The 19,896-nt window shown below is 35.0% G+C and overlaps 1 protein-coding gene across 2 annotated transcripts; it reads left to right on the top strand.

Annotated features, from left to right (window-relative positions):
* The first annotated feature begins 308 nt into the window (after positions 1-308).
* Positions 309-19,675, top strand: TERB1 (telomere repeat binding bouquet formation protein 1). Of its 2 annotated transcripts, none has more exons than XR_005107731.1 (20): positions 309-2,505; positions 3,440-3,550; positions 3,747-3,875; positions 4,349-4,480; positions 4,925-4,985; positions 5,078-5,193; positions 5,331-5,453; positions 5,973-6,125; positions 7,227-7,358; positions 8,749-8,874; positions 9,863-10,020; positions 10,781-11,139; positions 12,301-12,362; positions 13,078-13,170; positions 14,547-14,717; positions 15,195-15,275; positions 16,649-16,762; positions 17,162-17,274; positions 17,361-18,008; positions 18,585-19,675. XR_005107731.1 is itself a non-coding variant. In XM_037409441.1 (20 exons), the coding sequence occupies exons 1-20, from the start codon at positions 2,472-2,474 to the stop codon at positions 18,613-18,615; spliced, it is 2,349 nt and encodes a 782-aa protein (XP_037265338.1). In that variant the 5' UTR covers positions 310-2,471; the 3' UTR covers positions 18,616-19,675. The 2 variants fall into 2 exon arrangements, 1 of the variants encoding a protein (XP_037265338.1); XM_037409441.1 differs by having other exon boundaries at positions 310-2,505; positions 17,959-18,008.
* Positions 19,676-19,896: the final 221 nt, after the last annotated feature.

Below are 19,896 nucleotides of genomic sequence, written 5' to 3'. Positions count from 1 at the left end.
TGGATTCAGAGGTGTTACGGAGAGGGATTGCTGCCTGAAGGCTTCGCGTTCGGCTCTGTTCATCTGGTAAAAGGGGTGTTGGTTTTTTTCCACACCTCGGACGATGGCCGGCTGGCCTGCAGACGGGCCAGCTCCCGGGCGGGCAGGGCGGTGAGGGGGCGGGGGGGGGGGGGGGTGGGGCGCGCGCAGCTGGCGCGAAGGGCGCGGGGCGGGCGCGGGGTGGCGGCTCCCCTCAGGCGGGGCGGGCCCGGTGCCGCCGCTGTGGCTGACCAGAGCCGGGCCGCAGGTACCTCATCTGCCCTGCTTCCCGCCCTTCCCCAGAGCCGGCAGAATGATTTTGCTGTTTCATCCTTAGACTGTTGGCCTCTTCCACCACCCCACCCCCCTTTTTTTTTTTTTTTAAATCCTTTCTATGTGCTTTCCCTTTTATATTTGGGATAATCTTGAGTACTGGCTATGACTTACACTTCAAAGCCAAACTCTGATAATGGGCTATAAATCATACATGGCTTGTTGGAGAGGGAGGAGATGAATGCTAAAATAGCACTGGAAGACTTCAAAGCACTGTCACACTGAACACCGTCTCTAGCAGACGCATCCTCAGCTGATGGTGTGAATTTTGTTTTCAGTAGGACACCAACTATCCAGACTTCTCCCACTGTATAGGATTTGGCCACTGCGTTTTGAAAAGGAAAAGCCCCCCCTGGCACTGGCAGTTTCTGTCCTGGTGTGGGCCATCAGCGAGGCCTGGCTGATAGGGGACGTGCCCACAGCCTCTGGGTGGGCTCCCTGCCCTCCCATGCCCACCCTTCTGCATGTTCAAGCCATGTGCTCTAATGCTGCTGAACGAGATTAATATATGTAAACTCTTTCTATGAGTGTTTCTTTGAGGTTTGAAGGGATGTTACTGAGTTATTTCCCATAACTGGTGAGAAAGAGGTAATCTTTTACGTGCAACACTTGCCGGAAGTCTGTTGCAGCAAATCCTGTTATTGATCTTTTCATCTTTGCCCTGTGATGCAACAACAGAGTTGAGCTATTTACGTTTGGCTTATAAATACGATTTTGTGTACCTTCCATGTGTTGCAAAAGAAAAAGATCCAGCTAATGTCAGGACATAACTTTCTATAGTGTCTAAAAAACCTTGTGCTTCTATTAAAGGCTCTTTAATTGTATAAATGTGTATTTAACTAAAGTTTAATGAAATGAAATTGGCTTTGAAGTGAGCTCATTTTTACAGTCTCTGTTAAGGAATATGTAGGTAGCTTTTGTTTTCCGTTAGGCTAGCAAGGTAGTAACAGTAGGGGCAAAGAACGGCGAGGAAGACTTGCAAGCTTTCCACTATTGAGGCAGGCTTAGATTTGCAAGAAAGCAAAATGCACGTATGCTATCACTTCTGAAAGGGTAAAGGAAGATGAACTATTTTTAAACTTTCCCTGTTAAAACACACGCTTCACCAATGCTACTGTAAAGACGTATATGGAGCATTTGAACTAATGGAAGCATCCAAGGAATGGGGACAGGAATGGAAAGCAGGGCTGGATGTCTTCATTAAGATTACACTGATATCTCTTAGAGCCTTTGTTCTACTTTGAGAAGGATAACTAATCCATTATTAAGCTGGATTTATCACTGATTTAGAGTTTCTACCTGGAGCTAAGTAATTTTTGAGAGATCAAAATAGGTTACTGTGACGCTTGCATCAACCTTTTGTGTTTGGGACTTAGGGCATTGTTAAGGGACCATCTTTCTGTTTCCAAATCTGAATTTGACTCTGCTACTCAACTAACACTCAGATGCTGGCACATGTTTGCGTAGAATCAATGCCACGGGTTTTTCTGGTTTACATGGTTCATGTAATGTAATCATTTCTTTGGTGAACTAAAATCTTAGTTTAACAATGTCTCAATTCATGCTCGTTGTCTTTGGTGTTGAGCAATACAGACAACGCATGGTTTAGTGGCTCACTGAGTAGCAGCAGGAGGCTGATCATGTTATTGTGGATGTCAGACATACCTGATCCTCTACATAATGTTACTTTATGGTCTTACTGCTAGTTGTTAGCTGATGACAAAGTTGGCAACCTATTGTAATGAAAATTGGATCAGATTTATTGTGATAAATGACACAGAGCTAGGTATGTTTTTAATGACAGGGACGCTTTTGCTGCCATGCAATGGTAACATGGAATCCCCTGACTTCTGTATAAGGTTAACTGTCAAAAGATAATAACACAATAGTTAAAAATGCAGTGTTACTCTAAAATACTGTATTTCTACAGGAAATCATTGCTGTGCAAGAGCATATTAAACTGTGTGTGTCAGATGATAGAGTAAACCCATAAAACTGGGAAGCATGCATTTTAAGAATAATTATTTAATTCATACAGTATATGATACACACTGCTAATCTGAATAGAAAAGACATTTCTTCCTTACTGTTGTAGAACAAGAACAGAGATACAACCCAAAATGGAAACTGAAAAGCTGCAGAAAAAACAGTGTGGTAAGATAAGCATATGATTTATCATTTATTAGTTGCATCAATTTTACAAAGTGTTAGTAGACTGTGATAGGTCTGTCATGGGGTGGTGAGCTGTTGGGGGCATGTTCTTTTTCCTTGTTGCCAATTTTTTTGATTCTGTATTGAACAGCTAAAGGGCAAATGTAATTACAAACTTGCAAGGAATAAATAATACCACCACTAAGTCACTTTTTTTTTTTCTAATATTTACCCGCATTTTTATTGTATTTTAACTTCTTTAAGAAACCCCAAACATTACAGGTGCTTTAAATATACAATATCTGCTGTTACTGTTGAAAATAATTTTCAAGTAAGTCTTTTTACTATATCCAAAAGACTAAGAAACAGGTTTTTCAAAGTGGTTTACCTACCTAGGTTTTATATGGGTACCCAGAAAAAGCTTTGTGTTAACTTAATAACCTAACAACCTGATTCAAGATTCTAGCTGCTGTGGTAAGTGATTAAGTCTTCTGTAACTAAATACCATATAGCAAGCCTTGCTTTGTTGGATTCTTCCCCTCTTCACTCTGCAGATTTGTAGTTTGTATTTTCACTCTGAATATTTTCATGGTTCTGTATTATTCACTTAAATACACTTAATGCACCTTGCAATTGCAAATTTACTATTTAGTAATGTAAATTACTAGCAACTGTTAGTGTGATGTAAAGCCAGAAATATTAAAGAGGCTGTTACTTTAGCAAAGGAAATCATGCTCAAACAGCTAACTATGGAATGGAAGATTTTTACGTTGTGTGTTATTTATAGATGGATATAAGTGGTGTGGCTCCATTTTTTGCAGTTTTTTCTTTAAAATATGTATACATACTACATTTTGGTGCAAGTTTATTGTAGTACTAAATAGATTAACATAAAGAAAAGAATAATTTTCATGAAGTTTTTTGTGTTTGCTCTTAGATGTGAGAACAGATCTGAACTTACTGCTTGAATGCCTTAAATATCAGATGGACTGCCCTGTATCTCAGAAAGAGGCTTTGATCACTATTTACTCAATTTGTCAACAAAACAGTAAGAAGCATTCTTCCATAGAAATAATGCAATCATTTACGTTCACAATGTATGTTAAGAAGCTGGTTGTCACTGTAAAAAAAAAATTTTTTTCTACATGTTACAAGGTTTGAGAAGTCACAAAATCTTGGAATGTTTTCATTTTACAGAGAACTGAAAGCAAAGGTTTAACTTTTGTTCATTTTTTCTGTTACAGGTGAAGCAAGCGAGTATTTTCAAGAAATTGGTGGTTTGATGTTTATAAGTGATCTTGCAAAGTCAAGTGTTCATTGCATAGTAAAGGAAGCAGCTTTATTTACATTAGGAATTATAATAGAGAGTAATGGTAATAATAAGTAATATTATTTGTATTTCTGAATAAGTTATAATCCCATGTTACTACTTCTGCTTGTGCTTTATCTCCATTATATTTTTGGTCTCAAAAAATGAGATTACAAGGTTATCAGTTCAAGGAAGGGGCAGTAAAGGTGCCACTGTGTCACTGTCCATCCCCAGATCTGGAGAAGTACCTTGCTGATTTGTGTAGACAGCATGTCTTTATGATACCAGATAGCTGTACTACTACTCTTCCTCAGCAGCAAGTGTTAAATAACCCCTAGATTGTTCCAAAGTTTGCCTACCTCCTGGTTGGTTCAGAACTGACTACAGGGGAAGCCCTTAGTCACCTTGTAGTTCTGTTTTGTCTCCACTCACCACATGCTGGATTCAACCTACACTCTGGTCACTATATTACAAAAATTATTTAGGATTATGAATGGCTTGCTTAAGGACCTAATGATTTTTTTTTTCTGGTTTCAGTTTATTGTCAACAAACTTTGTGTACTTCTGCATTGTTTGAAGACCTCATTTTATTTTTAATTAATAAGGATTCTGGTGTGAACCTGAAAAGAATGTCTGTTTATGTCATCTTGGTACTGGTTTCAAATAATAGTAAGTTGGTTTTGTTTTTATTTTTTCTGTGTTATAACAGCACTTTCTTCTCTTTGCCAATCTGCAGTACAGAAATTTGGGACATTCAATAAATAATTTTTTGGTAAAGTTAATTTCTGTAAGATGAATGGTTGCATGTAACTGAACCTGAATTGTGTAAGTAGATCATCACTCACTGGGATTTCCTTAAATAGCAGTGTTTTAGTTCTAAAAATGAAATTACAGTTTAAAAAAATATAATGCAAACCTGTAGTTTCTGCCAATGTATAGTAAAAAAAAAAATAGAAAGAAATGGAACATTTTTGTCAATGTGTTGGTGTGACTGGGTTTTTTTGGATATATGATTAGGAAATGGAAATAGAATATATATATATGTAAATGAAACTTGATATTAAGATTTTTGTCTCAAGTTGCATGTGTCTTTGGAGTTGTGTTCTTTTTCAGAAAGTGGGCAAACCTATGTCAGAGATACAGGCTGCATTGGTCTTCTGCTGCAGTTATTCAGGTAAGCAAACAGTTGTAATTCAAACAGAAAAATGATACGCTATTTAGGACTTCCTTTGACTATTTGGGACTTGTTTGCATTGTTCTTAACAGAACAACTCTTTCCACCTCTGAGATTAATTTGTCAGATGAAAATACTAATCAGTGCTATCAGCTGTGGTCTTCAGTCTGCAGTACTCTCTGTGCCTGTGTTAACAATCCTCAGAATGGTAAGTGGTGGTGTTAAAATTGTGAGAAATGTTTGAAATATTTCTCCAAAGTGACAACAGTTTGTTTTTATTTTTACTGTTCAACTGAAATTTCATTTTACATTTTGATTTGGGGTTATTTGTTTTTACTTTTTCAGAAGATAATCAAAACATTTGCTGTTCAGTTTTTCCGTATGCCAAAGAGTGGCTCGAAAGTTGCACGGAGCCTGAGATAGTTCGTCCTATTTGTTCATTCGTTGGTCTCACAGTTGCAAATAACTGTAAGTGCAACTCAAGCTTTAAATAGTTTTTCTTTTGTAAAAGCAAGTTTAATTTGATAGTTAAATGTTTGATTTCCTTCTGTCAATCTCTACAAATTCATTTGCTGTTTTCCCAACTTTCACCCTGAAAACTGTATTCCACCATCTTTACTTACACTGTGTTGTGCTTAAGTCCATAAATAGCCACAAGCTGCTGTATTTAGTAAGGTCAGTGAAAATTATTTGTAAAAAGCTTTTAATCAAAATAGCTTCCAAGTAAAAGTCATTATTATATCTCTGAAAACAATGACTCGGGTAGAACTCGGGCATAATGTTTTCCATTTGTATGGAAGTATTAGGGCCATGTGTTTCCTGTAACTACATGTCTTAGGATTAACATATATCCAAGTTCTGTTGTATGTGTGGAAATATAATGATTAATACATGCACAGAAAAATTGTGATGAGCCTAATTGATAAAATGCTAAAACAATTTGCCATTTGTATTATTTAAGACACGTTTTTTCTTTTTGTCACTAAGCATATGTGCAGAAATATTTTGTTTCTGTTGGAGGACTGGATACATTAGCTAAAGTTCTCATCAAGCTTATGCATGATTCCTGTATGAGTCACTCAAGCACAAAACTTGCAGTAGTAGTAACAAAGACTCTGGATGCCTGCATTGCTAATGACTGTGAGTGAAAAGACTACTACCTTTTTTTTATATATGGTAATTTTAAACTACAATTTTTAAGGTCTGGGTCTGGTGGAAAAGTGATATGAATGGATGCTAAAAGGCAATGAAGTTATATATATCCCAGCTGATATTGCAGTCTTAAAAATTCAAACATGTATATGGGCAATGGTTCAGTTCATCTGAGGTGGGTTACTTTCTCCTTGTTGCTAAAATAAACATAGTGAAAGTTAAACTATACTGAGAATTAAAAATAAGATGCTAGAGCTAGTTTTGTGTAAGTAAAGCTTAGAACTGGATGTGTCAGTCGTCATATCCTGGAGTTAGAGCTGTGTTTCTGTAGGCTTATGCCTAAACTAATAAGGTTTGTAAGCTTTAAGAGGCTTTAGTAACTCAGGTGTGGAGCTGAACAAACATGGTATGTCTGCATAACACACCTTTACTCTGATTTGCTGCCTGGACAGTGCTATCCGAATGAGGTCTTTGTGTATTCATCAGAAGATTTTGAGAAACCTGGGAGTGTGAAACTGGGCTGTTGGCTATGATTATTTTATTTGACACTTCTGCCATAAGTACTTGCTAACAGAAGTTCAACGAAGTTTGAAAGCATATACCTGCACTAGTTTTGAGCCTAGTTTCAAAGATGTTGGTATGTGACAGGATTAGGTTTCAGCATGTATGTAGTAGCAGTGGTGTCCCCAGTCAGAAACGTTCCTAGCTCTTTTTGTGTCAGATAGTTTATGTGTCAAACTTTATTCCACTCTTGCTGTATTCTGGAGCTGATAAAGGATGGGGAGAAACTCAGCAGAGGCACATTGCAAAGCCCTTGTTTATCAGGGCTTCTACCACATCTTTGTGTAACACAATCTGGCAGAAAGGGCGGTGTTGGATATGGGGAACAGCATGGGCAGAATTACTGCACCAGGAGGGATGTGGTAATTTGAAGTGTTAAAATGCAAGAGAGAGAAGAGAAGGACTGTGCAGTCCCAAGGCTTTTAGAGGTTTGTAGGGATCCCTTGGAAAAGAGCATTTTATACTTGGGTGATGTCTGTACGCTTACCATCTAGTTTATTTTCCTTCAAATTATTTTTAACATAATAGCTGCCATGGGTGTTGTCTTGACAAAGTATCACGCTGTGTCAGAGCTACTGAAGCTGCTGTCGGATGACACTCTGGATACAGGAGATAAAATTAGTGTTATTCTAACAATTGGACACTGTACTGAAGTTTGTGGTAAGAATTGTTTTTATTTTTTTTTTTTCTCTCAGTTTCTATTAAATTCTCACACACTACTTCCATGGTGTGATGTCATCAAGACTGGAACATGAGGGAAAGTTCTATTAAGTAATGTACTATTAATATTAAGAAAAATATGTTTGCTATTTTCAATTTTTACCTTTTAAAACATGTTAGCAGATAGTATTTTTAAGAGCTTAGAAAAAGTAGACTATTATGCAAGAACTCAGAGCTGGGCCTAGGTGTCACAGGGTAAAAATCTTCAAGACCTGGTAACTACTACAGTACATACATAACAAAAGATGACCCTTGATATATATGGCTTCTGTCCACTGTTTACACAGCTATTGATGTTTTTTTAAAAAGCTATATTACAGTATTGTTTTTGAAGTAACATAAGCAGTAGGTAACTTGAAATATTTTTGCCAGGCTCCTCCGGGCTTTCCCAAGCGTATCTGGTAGAAATGTAACACTTAAGTTGGTATTTTATGTTAGTACAAGCCAATAGAATAGGAATTTGTGACATACTGATCATTATTTATACTTACCATTTTTGCTCATGTATGTTCAGAAATTCAAAGAAAAGGGATTATGTTCACAAATCTGATTATCATCCTCTAAATGTCAATAACAAGTTCAATAATTAGCTCAGCAAGTCATCAGTCTGATTATTTTAAGACATGTTTCCATGACGAATTGAAACAAAGCTCAATGGAAGGTGTCTTTCAAATAGAAATATAATTAAACCAACAGAATAAAAGTTTCTCTTAAAATGTCAACACTAACAAAATCATATTTTATCTTTTGCTGATTCTTTTTTATCAAGTTTAGACAACAAAGAATTATTTTTTTGAAAGTTGTCAGTTTTATGAATACATAGTACAAATGAGATCACATTAAAAAAAATAGCTAATTACATGGTTAACAAGGAGGAACAGATTAGCTAGAACAGGATTAAACTACTAATTTTATGAGAGTTTTGCTAATTATAAACTTTACACTTTTGGTATTTCTGCATCTCAAGGCTTACGTAAATGTAGCCTATATACTTTAGGAGTATATAGCAGAGGAAAAGAAATACAGAAACCATAATTCAATATTTTAGGCAACAACTAAATGAGTTTGGATCTCTGTCATGTAATTTGTCTCAATCCTCCTTCAGTTTTCTTACAAGAACTTTGAGCTGCAGTCAAATCATCCTGTGTGATCTAGAGCACTTCTGCTGCAGCCCTGGTAGTAGGTCATTAATTACAGCATGCTTGGATCTGTAATGAAAATCTCTTTTTCAGAATTTCCCTGAAAGTTCTAAGTATTAGGTTCTAAATTACTCTAAGATTGTGTATGAGGCTGAAACCAATCTGTTTTCCTTTACAATGTCCAATTTTAGAAGAAAACCAGTGTGAACTGCTCCAGAACAATGGTCTTCCACTTATGATTCAGGTATTAACCGAGTCTCAGGATGAGGAACTAAACAAAGCTGCTACTTTTGTGCTGCAAAACTGCAAACAAATGAGTAAGGTTATTGTTACTGCTTTAAAAATTAAAGATGATTCCCGTCTTAAAGTTCTGTTGACTTTCTAAATTATTTTTAACTGTAGGAGGTTTGTAATTCTGTGTACTCAGAGATGTCTGATTTCTGCAAAAAGAGTTGCATGTTTGCCGCTATGGACTGCTTATGGCAGTTAGGCAGAAAAAAGAAAAGTACATATTCCAATGATGTTGCAATAATGCATTTGTGAAAATTATATATGTAGGGCCAGTTCTTAAAAGCATTCCCATCAATAAATTATATGTAAAATACTAAAGTAATTTAACCATGCAACTGGTACTCTATTCCTGGGTATGTACCATTGTATGTAGAGAATAATCAAGCTGGAAATCGCCATGTCTACAATTATTTGGCAATACTAAAAAATCTTGATCTTCATTTTTAAAGTTGGGTATTCTGAAGTACCCTGTTTAAGTTTTTTTTAAAATTAACTGTATAATACTACCAATGAAACAGAAAGACACCTTGCCCTTTAATCTCTATAGCATGGAAGGTATTATGCAATTGGTAATTAGTAAAAAGCATGTATCTGCGTTTTTGTACTGAAAACATAACTGAGTTATATTTAAGATTGAGAGGCTGTGCTGATTTGCAGTGACCATTAATATGAAGTTTTTAAAAAAAACAGACGCATCCATACTAGTAAAGGACCTATAGAGTTAGGAATAAGTCAATGATAAAGTAATTTTTTAGAGCACAGCATCATTGTGTAAAGAGCTGGTAGTAACTGTAGTTGCAAGTTTGTCTCTTGTAACTTTTTGTTTGCAAGTTTATATTTGAAGTGAATTATGTTTATGTGTAAATTTAAGTTGTATAAAAATTACTATTTAGAGGTTATATTTTGCATTATTTTATTGAGGCTGTCCCTCAGCATACTAAAATACAATAAATAATTATTAAGGTGTTTAGTGATAAAATTTGGAATATTAATATTGTTTTATATTTTATAAAGCTGAACAATTGTCCCTGAAAATAAATGATAATTCATTAAATGTGAACAATGCAGAAGAGTTGGATATGCCAGTCAGAAAAAGAAGTCTACAAGACTACTGGAAGAAAGCAAAAGAAATTTTGGACAGAATAAACTTGATGGAAAAAGAACATGATGAGGTTGGCCTATTTACCGAAGTAGGATAAAACTAAGCAAATCCTTCCAGAGTTTAGGGAGAAATAGAAAGTAAACCCTTAAGATAATTTCAGCGTGAGCTAGAAAAGTAGGGGGAAAACACTGGATGTGTGTGAAACTACAACCTGCAATTTTTACCATTACTGTATATCATACAGAGTTAGAAGTATGCAGGACAATTGGAGAACTCGGGCATCTGTATTTTTATGAAGCATTTCAGTTTATTATAAACCCAGATTTTCTACAAAATTGAGATCATCTGGACAAAGTTATTTTTAACTGTTGATCATTTGAACCTATAATTTTAATATTTGCAAGCACAAAATGCCTGTGATTGCACAGATATGGTGAGATAGATGGTAATGGAAAATGTGAACATAAACTGAAATAAAGTTATTTCACATTTTCTTTGTGCTGTATAACTACTTGGTATCTCTGGGTCTGGAATAGCAATTTTTGAGTTAGTTGGATCTTAATTAAATCTTTTCATTTCTAGAAGTGCCTTGTATTAGTAGCAAATCCATCGCTTCAGCCTGGAATTACCATTTAGTAACTCCTCCTTCAATGCCTTCAGCAGCACTGCTGTCTTGTTGGCCCTCAACTCAGTCTGGGATTTTTCAAGCTTCTCTGGAATTTGCTTTACCTACAGAGTTAGACTGGTCTATCCTAGTTAATCTTGTTACTGAATTTATTTAATATTGTTATAGAGCTTGTATAGTCACTAACTAGTATTTTTCAATACAGGAAAGAGTGCAAGGAAGAGTACTTGTAGACAGATCTTCAGAATCCAATATGGAAGCATCAAAATACCATGAAGTGAATCCTGCTGATCTAAAAGCTTACACAGAAAGAACACATAAAGTGCATTGTCTGCAGTTGGCATCTAAGTCAGATGATAAGGTTCTTGCTTCATCTGTAATTTCTTCTCCAGTGAAGAGTAAAATACTGAACACTATGGGTCCAGTAAATGCTTTTACTAGACAAAGTAAACACATTAATATTCCATGCTCAGTGAATGAACTGCAAACAGACAGCGTACTTCAAAGTCACAGTATGAATGAAAAAACTGCTTGTGTAAAAAATCAGTCTATTCTTCAACTAAGGTAAGTATCTTATACCTAAGCAGAAATATTAAGTTGTTCTTTAGTAATTTCCAAACTGAATGTCAGCCTTTTAAATGAGCTGTTACTATGTCTTTTTCCTCTGGTGAAAAGACATAGCCTTTTGGTGGATCACTAGAGAATATTCTGTGGAAGTGTTTTTGACATTAACTCATCATTGCTTCCTATGGTTATCTTTCCTATTGATAAACAAAAAAATAGCTATAGGCAACTTGCAAGGATAAATACAGATTCCATTATCTTGAATTTGTATCCGGACTTATTCCTCAAGACAGGCAGTGAGTGTGAACAAAACTACATTTCTCCCTTTTTTGAGTTCCTCATTTTTATTGTGCTTTTTTAATGTGGTTGGCCGGACCCTGCTCCTATACAGTTTTTTTATATGCATTATACCATAACTTTGCAACTACCACAGAAATTATCAAGGGCCTAGGATATTTTCCATGGTACATTCAGGTAATTTTTGCTTTGCTGCTAATTAGCATACCTTCACACAGCTTCTTTATTTATGTTTTGATTTCTGAAGCACAAAACTATTAAATTTTTTGGGGGGGGAAAGAATGCATATGTATTTGTGTGAAAAGAGGAGTTATCCAAGCATAACCATGGATTAGGCTACTTGCTCCTGCAGCATTCAGAAGTAGTCTATGACATAGAAAAAAGCATGATTGCCATATCATAGGAGCATGCTGGTTGCATGGAAGTTAATCAGTGTAAGAAAAGAAGAAAATAATTACATTTTGGAGCAATTGCTACATCTGGTGAAGGCTACAGTATTTTGAAGATTTTGTGAAAGTTTTATATGCATTAAGTAATCTTTATGTGAATCAGAATTGCAAATGACTCTGGAAACCACCTTCCCTTGAAAGCACTGCATTCCAAATGCTGGAACAGCCATGCTGAACAGCACTGCAAGGAATGCTAATCAGAGGTCTCTGGTAAGTAGATTTTTAACACACGATGATCACGTGTTGGATACTACAAGCCCAGTAACTTGGGATAATTGGAATCAGTTCTTAAAATTCTTTTATCTTTAATGTGGTTTTTGTTTTGCTTTTGGAACATGTGTATTAATTTACAGGTAAATGTCCGTTGTGAATTTGATTTTTTTTAAAAAATTTCTTCACATTTTGATCTTCCCAGTGAAGACTTATTTAAACAACCAGCAGAGATTGTCAAAAATATGAAACAGACATGCACATCAGGTATAAATAGCTATACATATTCCTTTCTTTTGTTAATTTTGACAATTTTATTCTTAATGAGATTTTAATTAGGTTTGTGTGCTATTATAACTCCTTTTTTTTAGATGTTATGTATCATTAGATGGCAGAGTACATTGTGTAAGAGAAATGTTTTTCAGATTTGCGTTTATCTTCTTAGTCCGATACACTTATTTCAGAATTGGGATCTGTGCAATCAAATCTTTATTTATAATTTAGTTTCCTGTTGATTTATAAAATTTAGAATTATGCATTAGATTAGTATTTGCCATAATGGTAGTTTTACAGGTGACTAAGCTGATTTCCAGGTTATACCTATTTAAACTGAGAATAAGTATTGTTCTAGTATATCACATTTATTTCTGTTTGGAATCAGATGCTGAAAAAGTATATAGGGCTTAGTTAAGCAATGTAAGCTTACAGGGTTATTTTGTAGTGTTCAAGTTGAACTAATATGCTTTGGAAGTGTGATGAAAAAGCACTGAATTAAATGTAATTATTCTTGATTTAGAAAAGTGTAAATATAATCCATTTAACTTGAATTTCACATGGATTTTCTGCTGGAATTATTAAATGCATGGATTATTAAAATTTAATAATCCACAAATAGAAAATACGATTGAATATAGGTATGCTGATGCATGATAACAGCAAGACAGGTTGAATTTTCTTAGTAGTTTTTTCCTTCCTAATGTAGATCAACATTTGTTCTACTCGGAGATAACCAAGGAAGCAAAAAGTACTTCAACTACATCTGCATCCCATGAAATGGCAGACTTAAGGTGTTTAGGTAAGTATTATCTTAGGTTTTTAAGCCTTCTTTTTATGGAGTCAAGAGTCGGCAATGCAGTAAGTGAACTGACATTACAGAAATTTTAACACATCTATTGGATTACCTATTATGGAATTCTTTTCTGCTTCCTTTCCTTTCTCTGCCCCTAAAACATAACAAATATTGAACTAAAGCCTACATATTCCAGTTTCAGTCTATATATCTTTTCTTAATGTGCCTTTACTAACAAACAGAGTATGTAGTAGCTTAAAAGATGACACTCTACTTACAAGAATACTTAAGAGTGGGTGTTTTCACCCTTCCTCTGATGGGAAGGAGGGAGGAAAAACATGTAGCCCTGCTCAGTTCCATCATGTGTTCCCCTGGTAAGCCTCCTAACTATTCTGCAGCCCTTCCATTTTCTCTGCCTTGCTGCTAAGTACAGGCAGTCAGTTTTACAGTAATCCAGGATTGTAGCCCTCAGTTACCCCATCTTCCACATCCTGGACATGGTCTTTCAGTAGGTTATATAGGTTATACAAGAATGCTGCTGGTACAGTTTTGGAAGTGGGTTTTGTAATCAAGCTTGTGTCTCTAGTAAAACAGAACAAAAAAACCCACCAAAAGTGCAAAAAAAAAAAAAAAAAAAAAAAGGAAAAAAAAAAGCCCATAACCTGCTTTTGAACATCATTTTGGCATATGAATCTGAGTTGTCAAACTAAATTCAACCTGAGCTTTAGCACTGCTTATCTTACACTAGAATATTGCAGGTATGTACCAGTGCCCTTCTTATAATTCCTCAAAGTACAGAAGTTCTCCTTCAGCTGACGTAACTAGCTGTGAGAACATCCAAGAATAACTAAACCATAAATTACCCTAGGAATGTCCTCAAAAACGAACAGGAAGGCTTCCTGTGAGGAAATTCGTACTGAATCCAGACTTACCATTTATTCAGTTTAATACAAGTAAAAGTTACAACACAGAAAGTTTCGAAGTATAGCAACGACATCTTACATTTTGGCTTCTGGATAAATGCGCAAAAGGAATTGAGCCCCTTTCTTCCCATCCCACTAATATTTTTACTTCTGTAGAGGATCAGTGCCTCATTTAGTACTTCAGGAGTTGAAGCGCAGTGTAATTTGGTCCCACAGGTCATGTTAAAACAGCTTTTTTTCACCTGGCAGTTTATTTTTTTACAAATACAAGAGAGCAAGTACAAGAAGTAAGTATGTTCAAGGACATACATAAAAGTATAACCTCTTTTGAAATGTGTATATGGAAAATAGGAGGTCAAATTGTAGATCATAGTGAGCAAAATAAAATGCTGGACTTTGTGATGGCTTCTTTAACATTTGCAGTTGTTGTTTGTACAATAATCCATTTTTTTTTTCCAGGCTGTAGAGCAGGAGGGCTATTGTTCAATAGTAAAACCTTTACCAAGATGTTGCAAAATTGTCCATACCAGTGTGACCGTCACAAAGTAATTCTGGAAGCTGAAGAAAGATATAAAAAGGAACTTCGCAAACTGGCTGTTTGTAACAACAGTAGATACGTAACTCCTGAGAGTAATTATGATTATTTTTTCTTGTTGTTGCTATTGTTTTAAATAGTCTTTAAAATTCTGAACTTTTTTTTTTGTCTGATTCTGATTGTCCTGCTTTTGTAAACTCATTTGATTGACCAGTGATTTGTACTAAGTGAGATCAGAACTAGCCACTTCTGTTTTGGGGATCTTTTTCTGTCTATTTCTTGGTAGTAGTGATACATTCTCATTACAGGCTTTGATGAGTCTCCTGTGTGCCAGTTAGTCAAGTACTAACAGAAGGAAATATATTAAGTTGAAATAAGTGTGAATGGTGTATGACATCATAACAAGGTCATTCCATTCTAATATTACAGACTTAAGATGTAAGAAGCTTATAATTCTTAATGAATTAAATAAAAGCGCATCCTATATTTTTCTAGTTTAAAGGAGGCATTTTGAAAATTAAACAGTTGTTATTTACTTGCATTTGTACTGGTGTCTATCTTATATTTTCCAGAAACACTGCTGACCCCAGTGAAGAAAGAAAGACTGCATACAGAAATATCAACTTTTAGGAGCAAAAAGGATATTTTCCAGAGTAAGGGCCTGGTTTCAAAATTACTGCAGAAAGCCCTTACTGTCTAAGTAATGCTTTTGCAGGATTTGCAGGACTTTACCATGGGAGGCTATGGATAGGGAATTACTCCTTCCCCCCCCCCCCCCCCCCCCGTGAATTCTGTGAAAAAACTGTATGATAATCAGTCAGAAAATGCATATTCTGTAGTCGTGGAATTATGTTACACATATTAGTTCACAACGAAGTTATCTGGCACTTGCTTTGTAGATACTGCTCTGAATCCTGTCAGGGTTACTTCCATGCCATCTGCTATTTTTCAGTTTTGTGGCATTAATTTTTAAAATGGAGAGATATAGTCAGGATCAGAACACAGCACAGTTGCTTGTTCCTGGATTCAGCATCACTCTATTACACAGTTATAGCTATGTTATCATATTATACCTGTTTCTGTTCTTGCATGGGAGCTCTGCTAAGGACCTGGGTCTCTGTATGCTGAAAAGTTAAAAGGGTAAACCTTGATGTATGCAACAATACTAGAGCAAGCAACTGAAAACAACCTACCAGAAAATGAAGTACAGGAAATGTATTTACCACACATATGCATTATGAGGTGTTGAATAACGTGTTATTAACAAGGTGAAGGTGGAAAAGTGAATGTAAATTCCCTCAGTTTCCGCAGTGCAATTTAGGAACTCTATGTTTACAGACCCATCAGTTGCCCATAAAAACTGATATTCTTTATAATACACAACTGTCCATTTGTAAATAGCTAAGTACATATGTTTAACAGTGTTTTATTCTGTAATACATCAAAAAAGTTAACGGTTATAATTTTTTTCCTTAATCTGCAGATACATATTTTTACATAATTCACAAGGAATTTTCTTCAGAATGTGGTGTTTGTGGGTACATCCTGCAGAACTCCAACTACAGTCATACATTACCACATTCATCAACTAGTAACCAATACTGTTTCTTATGATCAATGACCAGAAATTTTAAAGTAGGCTGAAGCAGCTCTCTAAATCAGAAGTAAAATTCTAAAACATTAATATTACTTTTTTAAAAAAAGTCTCTTGAAAAATAAGCCCACCTATCAGGAACTTATTTTTGGCTTCGTATTTCTAAAAACCTTGTTTACATTGTTATTTAATTAATTTCCGGTAAAAGCGGAACTTTTAGCAAGTAACCATTTGCTAAAGTAAACTGAATTTTCCAGCCTTTCTTCCAAGTAGATAGTAGTATGGCTCAAAAGATGGTTCTTTCTTAAATTTTAATTCCTAAAACATTACCTGTGTTTTGTGTTTTGTTTTTTTTTGTTGGTTGGTTGGTTGGGTTTTTATAAGAAAGACGCATAATACAGGAGATGTATTTATTTTGGCTTTTTTTTCAAGGTATTCTTTTGACTCCAGTTAGAAAAAACAAATCTAATATTTCAAGTAGAGACGAACATAGTAAAAATACTAGGTTGGCTGACGACTATAACTTGATACCTACATATAAGACCTGTGAGTATTACCAGTATTTTAATTCTGTAATAAGCATAACTTTAAGATTAGGTTTTACATTTAGGTCAGGGCATTGAGAAAAGCACCTGTGCTTGCTATTGGAGACAAATGGCTAGGAATTTAAACAGGTTATATTCTTGTACCTTCTATCATAGTATTACTGATGTTTGAGTTATTTCCTATTATTTGCTAGTTGCTTCCAGTGCATAAATAATTTTCATGTGTTAATGATGAGAAAAAGTTTTAATGAAAATGAGACATTACTAATAAAGCAACATTTACATATTTAAGTTCATTAGAAGAAATGTTCCTTTACAGCATTCATACTATATTCAGTTTTGCAGTAGATTTCAATTAGGTTAAAGTAACTAAAAGATGGCTTTGTTCACAATTCCATAGTTTTCCAGAAAAACCAAGATGCTAACTTAAAGAGACAAAGAGTCAAAGAAATGTGCAGCCAGGAATGTCAGCGCTTAAAAGGAAACTGCAAATATTTACTTGACAAAGATGAGGTAAGTTATGCAAAGCCTGATCATACACTCATATATTTATAAATATCCAAATGAAATCACTATGAATTGCTTAATTTCTTTTTAAGTCTGCTTTAACAGGAGCCCAGTAGCAAAGTGAACCTTATGAAAAAGATACTCTGTTGATTCTACTCCAGTCATACTGATTATCTCTGAAAAGAGTTAAGTATTTTTCAGTTGGCAGTCTTTTCTGAATAATGGATATGGAAGTGTGCTTCTTCTGGCACTAATGAAAATTTACGTAGTAAATAACAGAAACGTAAAGGAGTAAACATACTAAAGGTATAAACTATGTAGGCATGGCAGAAATGAAGGTGAAAGTCATGTACAAAATACTGTATTTCAGTAAGTGGGTGAAGCATCCTTGAAGAACCGTTGTTGTCTTGACAAAGTGATCATTTCTGTAGAACTACTTAAGATTGTGTTGTCAGTAATAATGCATTACATCCAAATGCAAAATAGTATGTACATTTACATAATTTTAAATTACACTAAAATAAATATTTGCAGAACAATGACATAAGTTTCCTGGGCACGAACACAAGAACTTTAGAGAAGAGAAGAACACGAAAAGATTTTATGACTGAAGAAATTAACTGTCTTTTGAGTGGAGTAAAAACCATGGGTAATCACTGGAATGTAATTTTGTGGTCTTATCCATTTCAGAAAGGACGGACAAGTGTTGATCTTTCCAAGAAATACCACAGGTTACTGTTGTAAGTAATAATAATTTAATTTTCTACTGATCATATATGCTGTCAGCTCAGTTACCAGCTGCTGTCCCTGAATTGACCTGGGGGGAAAAAAATAAAATAAAGACAAGCTGTCAGCCCCTGGTATTGTGCTTTGTATCAGCTCAGGCTGAGCGTTAGAATAGTCTCCGACATAATTCAGTCAGGGGCTGTGCTTGGAGAGGGAGAACTAAACTGGGAGACTATTAGAGAGACTTTGAACCTTCCAGTGCCATCCGACAGGATAGAGAAAGGATAAGAATTTCAGTTAAGGACTCTAAACTAATCCCTATGTTTATTAGGAAGTTGATATTTTCTCTGCTGACTCTCTTTTCTGATGATGGTTTGTGAAAATCTCTGTGGTAGTTTTCACCATGTTTAATATGAGATTACACAGAGATGCTATCTATGGGATGGAGTAGATAGCATCTCTGCTGTGCTTTGGAGATGTGTGGGAGCATTTCATGGCAAGCGTTTTTCTATTGAAATGTTTTCTAAAATTGTGCAGTGTTTTGTGTCAACATTTGTTGTGATACTTTCTCTTTTATCTCTGCTTTACAGAAGCAAGAAAAAATGCAAAGATCATCAATAATATCTTTCAAGAGGATTTTGGATTTTGTTGCAGAATGTTGAAGAATAGCATTCCTAACTGAGGTATTGTCACAACAGTATGAACCCTTGAAGAATTTAGATTTCTTGGACTCATATTTTCGGATGATAACATTCACTGACAGTTATGTTTTGTAAATTTAAATTGCATGTAATCTGATAAGAGTTGTTTGAGTTTTTTTTAAGAATACTAACATAGCTAACAAAATCTTCAGCAGTAAAATTTAAGGATGTTTTTTACCTTAATTTAACCTTGAACATTTGATTTATGTAACATTTGATTTGGCTTTTTGTTTGAATCTTTTTATAATTTGCTTTATCATTTGTAAGAAAAGGCTATATTACTAAAATTAATATTTTATGTCAGAAACTGCTGAGGTTAATGTTGTGTCTGAATTTTTTTCCTCTTAATCAGTGAAATGGTTAAAGCAGGTGAAATATTTTTATGTGTTTAATGTGCTGTATGTGTAAAAAAATTACATTTGACAGAAAACACCAAATGTACGGTTAAACACTGCTGCATATAGTAGGCAAATCTTAGATTGGTACCTAAATTGAAATAGAAAGTTGTGGAAATGTCAGAACTTCTTGGTAGAGGTTTTAGTGTGGTTCAGCTGCAGTATTTCTTGACTGATATTAATGGCTGGACCTACCCAAAGTACTTAATGTTGAACTAAGTGGCATGCATGTACTCGTGACATTTGGTTTCTGTTTACAGTTAAATATTTTTTAATGTATTATTCAAGTCAGTGACCAGAACCACCGTTTCTGCTAATTACACAATTTCTATAGAAAGCTTTAGTGAAAACCTTAGTAAATTGATTTTTCAGTGATAGCCTTTGTATTTATTTTGTATTTTTTTATCTATTTTGATAAAGGAATGATTAATTAATTAATTCATTGTGGAAAAAGTTTAGTTACCTTATTGGCACTAGGTTTTCACTATGAAGTAGCTTAAATGCTCAAAACCGAGCAAGATAACAAAAAACTGAAAGACTTGCAGTAAAGTGATGCCAATGACATAATAAATAGGTCTTCTAATACTTTCAGCTGTTGCAGTTTGGTTTTTATATTATTAAAATACTCAAGTACCTATAAAATACATCTTTAAATGGAGCTTTTCAAAGCAGCGTAGATAAATATTGGCATATGTATTTGCAGAGTATGAGCCGAAAGGAGTACTGAGGAGTGGTACACACAACGGGGAGATTTTGGTCTGTTGTACACTGTACAAAAGCTAGTTTAGATGAGCTGCTGTTTTATC

The sequence above is a fragment of the Falco rusticolus genome, chromosome 15 (assembly GCF_015220075.1).
Source record: "Falco rusticolus isolate bFalRus1 chromosome 15, bFalRus1.pri, whole genome shotgun sequence".
Classification (NCBI taxonomy): domain Eukaryota; kingdom Metazoa; phylum Chordata; class Aves; order Falconiformes; family Falconidae; genus Falco; species Falco rusticolus.
Note: the sequence above shows the minus strand (reverse complement) of the source record. Positions and strands in the feature narration are given on the sequence as shown.

What these genes read in the sequence shown, in the direction of transcription:
- TERB1 (XM_037409441.1), top strand. Translation starts at nt 2,472, where the DNA reads ATGGAAACTGAAAAGCTGCAGAAAAAACAGTGTG. An exon ending in CAAAAAGGATATTTTCCAGA is followed by an intron (nt 15,276 to 16,648) that starts GTAAGGGCCTGG and finishes TTTTTTTTCAAG; the next exon opens with GTATTCTTTTGACTCCAGTT. An exon ending in ATTTACTTGACAAAGATGAG is followed by an intron (nt 17,275 to 17,958) that starts GTAAGTTATGCA and finishes TATCCATTTCAG; the next exon opens with AAAGGACGGACAAGTGTTGA.